This window comes from Tachysurus vachellii, chromosome 2 (assembly GCF_030014155.1).
Source record: "Tachysurus vachellii isolate PV-2020 chromosome 2, HZAU_Pvac_v1, whole genome shotgun sequence".
Classification (NCBI taxonomy): domain Eukaryota; kingdom Metazoa; phylum Chordata; class Actinopteri; order Siluriformes; family Bagridae; genus Tachysurus; species Tachysurus vachellii.
Genome location: NC_083461.1, coordinates 36,139,277 through 36,149,276, shown reverse-complemented (window position 1 = coordinate 36,149,276; position 10,000 = coordinate 36,139,277). Strand labels below are relative to the sequence as shown.

General features: G+C 45.0%; 1 protein-coding gene across 3 annotated transcripts in view; it reads left to right on the top strand.

Annotated features, from left to right (window-relative positions):
• ptprdb (protein tyrosine phosphatase receptor type Db) overlaps nucleotides 1–10,000 on the top strand; it is a 74,831-nt gene that overhangs the window by 31,496 nt on the left and 33,335 nt on the right. For all 3 annotated transcript variants that reach the window (XM_060864496.1, XM_060864497.1, XM_060864498.1), the window contains 2 exons: nucleotides 8,166–8,310; nucleotides 9,824–9,969. In XM_060864496.1, the coding sequence (XP_060720479.1) occupies nucleotides 8,223–8,310; nucleotides 9,824–9,969 (234 nt within the window). In that variant the 5' untranslated portion in view covers nucleotides 8,166–8,222. The remainder of the gene's footprint in view (nucleotides 1–8,165; nucleotides 8,311–9,823; nucleotides 9,970–10,000) is intronic.

Sequence of the window (10,000 nt, the reverse complement as noted above, 5' to 3'; positions counted from 1 at the left end):
ATGCGTTTTAATCAGAGGCCTAATATAAACCTGCGTGAGAATGATTAGTATTGATTATTTCGTTTCTTATTCGGACACATTTTTGGATGTGCTCCATGGTGCAGAGTCAGCACACGAAGACAACTCGTACACACACACACACACACACACACACACGCGCGCGTCAGATCTCACACACGTAATCACACTCACAGCTCACGTATTGACTTTTGGCAGAACATAGAGGAACAGGAAATATCAGATGATCACAGCCATCTTTGCTCGGTGAAGATTAGATGTGTTCTCTCTCTCTCTCTCTCACACACACACACACACACACACACACACACACACACAGAACAAAAGGGCTGTTTTTCCCTCGAGAATTTTCTATTTTGTACCAAATTGAAAAATCATCGACAGGTCACTGGAATTGCTGTCACTGATTTTGACTTGATCTTGCTGTGCTATGCTGCTTTTCTGTAACAGATAATACAACATTCACACTGTACCGAGGGTTCATGCACGGTCCTTCTCCTTAATTCCCACATGTAACAACATCTAAATCACGGCGTAACATTCAGTAACGTGTGCGCTAATGCGTCAACCCGAGCACACGGTTTCCCTCTGAGGACTTGGAGTGAGTGTTATAGGCTTCAGCCAGAAGTGTCACACACTTAAACTCTCAAACTCTGCCTGGGCCACGCAGCATGTCAGCTCTCAATGGACCGTAAACTAAAGCTGTTAAACTAAAGCTGGACTTTCTGTAAACGTCTTGCTATCATATGAATTAGTCTGAGAAAATAACGGCAGAAACTATTCAGCTGTTAGGCCTGGGCGCTAAAATATAGGTGTTTGTTTAATGTTTAATGTTTTGCAGATAGTGAAAATATATAATGTTATGATTTAAGAAGAGCAGAGAGAATCACAGGTCCAGGTCAAGCCGCGTTCACACTGCAAGTCTTAATGCTCAATTTTGCTCAGATCAGATTTTTTTTGTTTGGCTGTTCACATTACCTTTTAAAATCTGGCCTATATCAGATACCAGTGTGAACTGTTTGCTGTTTCGAACTGACCCTCATGCGCAAACGAACAATAACAATGACGTCACACGCAGCACACCGTTGCGCTAAAGTTGGCGAGGTTATGGAGGAAGTAAGCGTTGTCGCTTTTCTTTCTAAATGTTTGTGTAACGGCAGCACAGTGTTCAAAACGCAGTGTTTTGAAAATTTTCAGATGTCGAAGGGCAACTTTTGATGATTTGATCCATTTTGTAGGCGTAGTCACGTTTGTGTGCGTACTCGCCGGTGCATAATTGTGACGAACGTCGATGTAGATTGACGTAAAAGTCGCATCAAATCCGCCTCGGTTGTTCACACTGCGGCCACGTTGGAAAAAATCAGATTGGGTCTGATTCAGGTCTGAATCTGATTTGAAAAAATCAGATCTGGGCTAGATTTGAGTGTTCACACTACTCCTGAAGAAGTCTGACCTGGTCACTTGACCCCAAAAAAATCAGATTTGGGCCACTTTTATCTGCAGTGTGAACGGGGCTTTATTCTTATTCTCCTTCTTTGCACTTCATTAACCTTTCAACATTGCACTAAATATTTTTACAGTCTCTGCACTGGCTGAAACGTTTCCCCATTTGGAATCAATCACTAAAATGCACGTTTAGAGGCCGATCGTTCTTTCATCAAATGCGGAAGTGGATAGGCCTCGATGTTCACCGAGGTTTCCACGCCGTGCGATTGCTAGCCGACGAGCGTCGTTTAGAGGCGCGTGCATAAAGTAGTTAAAGGTCTGTCGTGAATCGTTGATGGTGAGAACATGTTCGTACGTCCGTAAGATTCAGGTTAAAAACAGCAGACTGTATCCGTCCTGGGGGCATCGATTATGAAACCTGTAGCTTAATGCTACATTCGACACAACATTGTAGTTTGTAACTATTTTGTTTGTAACTGCATGTTTGTTCCCCGTTTACAGATTAGACCCAGTACTTGGATAAATCTACAAATGTTACTTATAAATAACATTAGCTTGCTAGTCTGTCGTTGTCGACTTGTGGTGTTTCTGTGTGCCATTTAAAGCAGCTTTTTATGAGTTTTACGTGATAACAGATCGAACCTTTAAATCACCACTTACTGTACAACTCGACAATCACGACATCGAACTAATCCTTATTTGAGCCGGATTGGTTTACACTTCACGTCAGTTAACTGTTCGTCTTATTGATTCAAGCAGAAATGTGTCCAATAACGATCACAACATCTTTACAAATACTTATACAATTACAATAAGTACAAATACTTATACAATTACAAATAATGTTAATGATAACGATATAAAGCGATCTAAAAGACTTAAGCGTCTTGCGCCGTTTCTTTCTGCACTTTGTTTCCTTTCTCATTTACACTCTTTGAGAAGAGGTCAACAGTAGAGGGCTGCATTGTGATTGGGCTCCCGCGGGACCCAACGCAAATCTCGCGGGAGCGGGCGGTTTCACCTTTGCCCCGGGCGGGAGTGGGCGGTCAGAAAATTTAGCGGGACATCCGCGGGACCAGGTGGGATTTGGCGTGTTGCCTAATAATAAGAATGGAGTCAACACATGACGTTGAGAAGAAGATTTAAGCGGCTGTTTACTTGACAAAAGCAAAGCAAGGCAAGTCAGACATCTGGACACAATTCCCAATTGTCACTGAAAAAAATGGGAAAGAGTTAAAGTTTGTAAGTTGCAATAAACGTGCAAAAGTGTTAATTTACAACGGACATAAATCTGGCACGTCTGACCTGAGGCGACATACCTGCACAGTTCTCGGTGGTCAAAGCAAGCTCTCATTCTCCAATAAAGCACTTCCTGCTCACGTTAAGCAAGATACTATGGAAAAATGTGTCGCACTTTGCTGTAAAGATATTAGACCGTATGACATTGTTGCCGGGAATGGCTTTGTTGACATAGTTCAGCACTTTTGTTAACGTAGCCGCTAAATTTGGTACATTTGATGTGAGAGATGCGCTGCCACATCCAACCACTGTGTCTCGACATACTGTATTGAGGAAAAAGCACAGTTGTTAACAGTTAATCATTTGGTGCGTGTCTGTGTATCATGCAGTACGTTTAAAAAATGAGGTGCCGCTAGTTGTGGTTTTGTTAAAACGGTTAATGTTTTATAATAAAAAACAAATGTTTTTGTCAGGTGTGTTACTTTGGTTTAGTATTCATTCATTCATTCATCTTCTACCGCTTATCCGAACTACCTCGGGTCACGGGGAGCCTGTGCCTATCTCAGGCGTCATCGGGCATCAAGGCAGGATACACCCTGGACGGAGTGCCAACCCATCGCAGGGCACACACACACTCTCATTCACTCACACACTCACACACTAGGGACAATTTTCCAGAGATGCCAATCAACCTACCATGCATGTCTTTGGACCGGGGGGAGGAAACCGGAGTACCCGGAGGAAACCCCTGAGGCACGGGGAGAACATGCAAACTCCACACACACAAGGTGGAGGCGGGAATCGAACCCCGACCCTGGAGGTGTGAGGCGAACGTGCTAACCACTAAGCTACCGTGAGCCCCCCTGGTTTAGTATTAATTTATCTTATTTAAATGCAATCATGTTTAATTCTGTTATTCTGGACATTAGCCTGAACTAATAATTAGTCTGATCATTTTGTATACAATCAAAATTTTCACAAGCGCTTAAGAAAAAATCCGCGGGAGTGGAAAATTCAGCTGGAGCGGGCGGGTGCGGGTTTATAAAAACAGTCCCGCGCAGGGCTCTAGTCAACAGTGAAAATGTTAGACAACGTTAGACAACTAACTAACTTGTAGATTAACTTAATAACTTAACTTTACGACTAACTCGTTAAAGGATTGCGATAAAAAGACGTTATTGAGGAGGAGATCTAGCTGGGATTTTGGATTCGCGGCCCGCCAGCGAGTTCCTGACTTCACAGCTGATGATATCGTCCTTGAAAACTGGCCGTGAACCTGAAGTTGTGGAAATGTTTGAAACTTTCGCTGCAACGTGCGGTGCTGCTTTCATCAAATATTCGTCTGAATGAAACATTTATAGCGTCTGGATTTATTTCTCGAAAGATTTTGAATCTGAGAGTTGCTGGAGTGTGAGTGTGAGTTGAAATGCAGCCCTGATGTAGTCTAGGTGAAACTCTATAAATATAGACACGTGTTACTGAAAGAACTCGCAGCTCTCACGCAAGACTCTGTGCTGTGGAGCTCCTGCGAAGAGCAGAGCGAGTTGTGTGAGTTATTATATAGTGTTCACACTCGTCAGGAAGAAATAAACCGATATGGATCTGATTCACCTTTATCTCATCGGTCACATTGTGTCGGACGAGACGCTTCGGTGCGAGTTTACCATCCTGACCAGATATTAGGTTTAACACTTTAGTCCTCGTTACTGTTTTATAAGCAGTGCAGTTCTTTGTGTGTGAATATCATCATATAAACTGCAGAAAATGACAGCGCAGTAATATTAGTGGCGTCTCTGACAGACTGTACTGTAGCTGTCCTGTAATTTTACACCAGCTGATAAAACTGTCTGCTTCTTCACAGTTGGAGGCTACAAGCTGCCATTCAGACTCCTAAAGTAATTACCACAATAGCATTAATAGAAAGGGAGTCTCTCTCTCTCTCTCGCTTTCTCGCTCTCTCGCTCTCTCTCGCTCTCTCTCTCTCTCTCGCTCTCTCTCTCTCTCTCGCTCTCTCTCTCTCTCGCTCTCTCTCTCTCTCGCTCTCTCTCTCTCTCTCGCTCTCTCTCTCGCTCGCTCTCTCGCTCTCTCTCTCTCGCTCTCTCTCTCTCTATCTCTCTCTCTAACTCTCTCTCTATCTCTCTCTAACTCTCTCTCGCTCTAACTCTCTCTCTATCTCTCTCTCTCTCTCTAACTCTCTCTCGCTCACTCGCTCTCTCTAACTCTCTCTCTCTAACTCTCTCTCTCTAACTCTCTCTCTCTCTCTGACTCTCTCTCGCTCTCTCTCTAACTCTCTCTCTCTAACACGCTCTCTCTCACTCTTTCTCACTCTCTCTCTAACTCTCTCTCTCTCTCTCTCTCTCTCTCTCTCTCTCTCTCTCTCTCTCTCTCTCTCTAACTCTCTCTCTATCTCTCTCTCTAACTCTCTCTCTCTAACTCTCTCTCTATCTCTCTCTCTCTCTAACTCTCGCTCGCTCGCTCTCTCTAACTCTCTCTCTAACTCTCTCTCTCTCTCTCTCTCTCTCTCTCTCTCTCTCTCTCTCTCTCTGACTCTCTCTCGCTCTCTCTCTAACTCTCTCTCTCTCTAACTCTCTCTCTCACTCTTTCTCACTCTCTCTCTCTAACTCTCACTCTCATACTCTCTCACTCACTCTCTCACTCTCTAACTCTCTCTCGCTCTCTCTCTCTATCTCTCTCTAACTCTCTCTCGCTCACTCTCTCTCTAACTCTCTCTCGCTCTCTCTCTCTCTAACTCTCTCTCGCTCTCTCTCCCTCTCTAACTCTCTCTCTCGTGCTCTCTCTCTCTAACTCTCTCTCTATCTCTCTCTCTCTAACTCTCTCTCGCTCTCTCTCTCTCTCTAACTCTCTCTTTCTAACTCTCTCTCGCTCGCTCGCTCTCTCTAACTCTCTCTCTCTAACTCTCTCTCTCTCTCTCTCTCTCTCTCTGACTCTCGCTCTCTCTCTAACTCTCTCTCTCTCTAACGCTCTCTCTCTCGCTCTCTCTCTCACTCTTTCTCACTCTCTCTCTCTAACTCTCACTCTCATACTCTCTAACTCACTCTCTCATTCTCTAACTCTCTCTCGCTCTCTCTCTCTCTAACTCTCTCTATCTCTCTAACTCTCTCTCGCTCGCTCTCTCTCTCTAACTCTCTCTCGCTCTCTCTCTCTCTCTCTCTCTCTCTCTAACTCTCTCTCTCTCTCTCTCTCTAACTCTCTCTCTCTCTCTAACTCTCTCTCTCTCTCTAACTCTCTCTCGCGCTCTCTCTCTCTCTAACTCTCTCTCTCTCTCTAACTCTCTCTCTCTCTAACTCTCTCTCGCTCTCTCTCTCTCTAACTCTCTCTCTATCTCTCTCTCTCTCTCTCTAACTCTCTCTCGCTCGCTCGCTCTCTCTAACTCTCTCTCTCTCGCTCTCTCTCTAACTCTCTCTCTCTCTCACTCTTTCTCACTCTCTCTCTCTAACTCTCACTCTCATACTCTCTCACTCACTCTCTCACTCTCTAACTCTCTCTCGCTCTCTCTCTCTCTCTATCTCTCTCTCTCTAACTCTCTCTCGCTCGCTCTCTCTCTCTAACTCTCTCTCGCTCGCTCTCTCTCTCTAACTCTCTTTCTCTCTAACTCTCTCTCGTGCTCTCTCTAACTCACTCTCTCTCTCTCTCTCTCTCTCACTGTTTCTCACTCTCTCTAACTCTCACTCTCATACTCTCTCTCTCTCTCTCACACACACACACACACACACACACACACACACACACACACACACACACACACACACATACACACACTACAGCCTCAGCTTCCAGTACTTTGCTGGCCTCCTGCTGTTGTATCCCACCCCCTTCAAGCACAGATACTTTTCTGCTCACCACGATCGGCGACTCCACACTTTCCAGTAGCTACCGTAACCTTCCTGTTAACTCGAACCCTACTGACTATTTTCTGCTTGCAGAACTGATGCTCACAAGTTGTGTTTTTTTGTTTGCTTTTTTTTTTTTATCTCATCGTCCCACATACACTCTTGAGACTGTTGTGTATGAGAATCCCAGGAGAGCAGCCCACCAAAGTCACTTTTCTGAGATCATGTACACATTTTGTCCTCATTTCGATGTTCGATGTGAATCTGATGACCTGCATGATTTTTGCTGGCTCGTGATTGGCCGATCAGATTGTTGCGTGACTGAGTAACTGACAGGGTGGTTGTAATAAAGTGTTGGGGAAAACACATAATAAGTGTAAATATGTTAATTATAGTGCAACCACTGATGCACACACACACACACACTTTAACTAAAGTTCTCAATAGATGAGTCAGGTCCCATATAAAGAGCTATTAGTGTGTTATTGTGCTTGTGCGTTTTTGTGTATGCAATTTGGGGATTGAATTAAGCTGGTGTGTGTGTGTGTGTGACCCAGTTTTATCACACTTGATGACAGCTACATCTGCTTTGTGAAAGAATGTGTGTGTGTGCGCATGCATGTGTAAGTGCCTCTCCCCCTCTGCTACCTGGCTTTTCTGTGTGAAACCCTACAGGAAATGACACGTGTATTCTTTCTTCCCTCATCACGGTAAAAGCAGAAAGCGGCGGAGGGATGAAAAATGGATAGAAGGAGAGGGAGGCAGTGTGCGTGATGCTGATGTGGTGTGACAGGCGAGTTGCTCGTGGGAGACGAGTTACCATGGCGATTCCCCAAGCCCACAATCCATATTTAATGCAACTTCACTTAGCTACTCACCTTTCTCTTTCTCTCCCTCTCTCTCTCTCTCACACACACACATTAAACAGTTATGGTCTGGATACCTTTTTGCTTTTTTTCTATGCTTTTTGCCTTGATTTCCTACAACAGATGCTGTAAGCAATCCCGAAAAACTGATCAATTTTATGCCCCGTCCTCCATTTGGGATCGTATTAATCCCGGATATTAAACGCAGCCGAAGCTACAGTCAATGAGAGAGAACCCAAGGTCACAGCTCCTGCACCCCATTCACCTCAAGCTCAAAAAAACCACCAGATGCAGTTTTTTGCTCGTTCCTCTGTGTGAAGCCGCACAGAAGTCGTGTCTTGTTTCTTATTTCCTGTAACGCCAGCCATTTTAAGAAACTTCCCCAAGGCTAGAAAACACATTAAGTCTATCATCGCGAGCCTTTTTTTCGAATGGTGTGCGTTTTCTATATGAGACGACGAAGCACCGTGAGCTGCAGTAAGAGCAGCAGAATCATTTAGACAAGGAAAAAGATGCTCTTAGATTTCAACAGTTTATTAAATCACGTGTGCGGTTTGTACGGTTTCCTTATTTATCCCACTGAATTGTAACACCATCCTGAAAAAAATGCACGTCGCGTTTTCTGTTTTGAACGCAGCGTGCTGTGTGACACAAGGATCTTTATATCGGGGATGTTTATTAAAATCTCCCGCTTTATGCATGACCTAATGTGTGTGTGTGTGTGTGTGTGTTTTATTCTCATTAGGTTATGAGCACCTGTAGAGCTTGGTGATCCAGGAGTCTGAGACGAGCCAATGAGAGGATGGCCAGAGGTCACATGATCTGCAAAACCGCCATCCAGCTGGTTCTGCCGATGCTGCTGAGTGTGCTGCCGCTCACACACACTCAAAGTTAGTCTCTTTCTCTCTCTCTCTCGCTCTCTCTCGTTATCCCTTTCTCATGCGCACACACACACACACACACACACACAGCTTACCCTGGTACGTTCTCCCCCTCAGTACGGTTCTTTAAGGAGGTGAGAACACAGCAATCACACTCCCGCGCGGAACAAATCAATCGGTCCGAGAGCTTCTCAGCGAGGTGGTCTCGGCCCGCTTCCAAACGAACCCTGGCACACTTTGATTGCAGCGAGAAAACGACTCAATCCAGCTGCAGGAAGTGAACCGAACGTGTCGCGTATTTTTGATCATAGACTGACCGATTTCTGTGATTTTTGACACACACTCCTAACACATTCCTAACACTCTAATGTAAGAGTCTTCCCAGAGCTGTGGTTGTGTAGCATCACAATTCTGCTGTTACACTTACTTACACTTGGCATTACAGCAGTTTCGGCAAAGCACGACCGCAAACATTCATCGCTCCGAGTAAGAAGTTCGCTTAATCTTAATCCTTACTCCATACGCAGTTTGTACTGTATAAACAACGTACAGGTTTGCTCACAAACTCCTTTAAGCGGCTTCTCCGGAATATTTATCCGATTGAAACACTTATCTTTTATGTGTTTAAACACTTCAGCGTGGGCGTTTTGCAGGATTCATTACGATATGCAAAAAATCACACCGTGTAAACAGGATGTCACGATTTTAATCTGGTGAAAATCACCCACACACACACACACACACACACACACACCCTCCACATGCATTGCGCCAAAACCCAGGTCCGCATGGCTCTTTGTTCTTGATCAGAGGAGCAGGAAGGAGATTAGTGTGAGCGTCCACTGTGTCATGCTTCTCACCCACTGACACGATTAATGCGGCGGCCGGATAGCAAGGAAATCCGATCGAGTGCAAACGGACTGCACAGATTCTCTACATTTGAACGGAAAGCTTTGATCTTCATTCATTCGTTCATCTTCTACCGCTTATCCGAACTACCTCGGGTCACGGGGAGCCTGTGCCTATCTCAGGCGTCATCGGGCATCAAGGCAGGATACACCCTGGACGGAGTGCCAACCCATTGCAGGGCACACACACACACACTCTCATTCACACACACACTAGGGACAATTTTCCAGAGATGCCAATCAATCTACCATGCATGTCATTGGACCGGGGGAGGAAACCGGAGTACCCGGAGGAAGAAACCCCCAAGGCACGGGGAGAACATGCAAACTCCACACACACACAAGGTGGAGGCGGGAATCGAACCCCGACCCTGGAGGTGTGAGGCGAACGTGCTAACCACTAAGCTTGAAAACGTGATCTTAACCTCTGATATTGAGTCTAATTTCCATTGTGATCGCTTGCTGAGAAAAAAGTAAATAAACAAATAAAAGACATTTTTAAATACAAGGTGTCGTTGCAGGCGTATTTTTCGATTTTATGATGTTGCGTAAATCTGTTTTACGTAATTAGCCGTCGATGAACGGAAACGTTTCGATGCTGTCCACCGTTTCAGATCCACCTCGTTTCATACGGACACCCACTGATCAAATAGGCGTACAGGGCGGCGTGGCCTCCTTCGTGTGCCAGGCGACAGGAGACCCACAGCCCAAGATCTCTTGGAGCAGGAAGGGCAAAAAAGTCACCAACCAGAGATTTGAGGTGAACACACACACACACACACACACACACA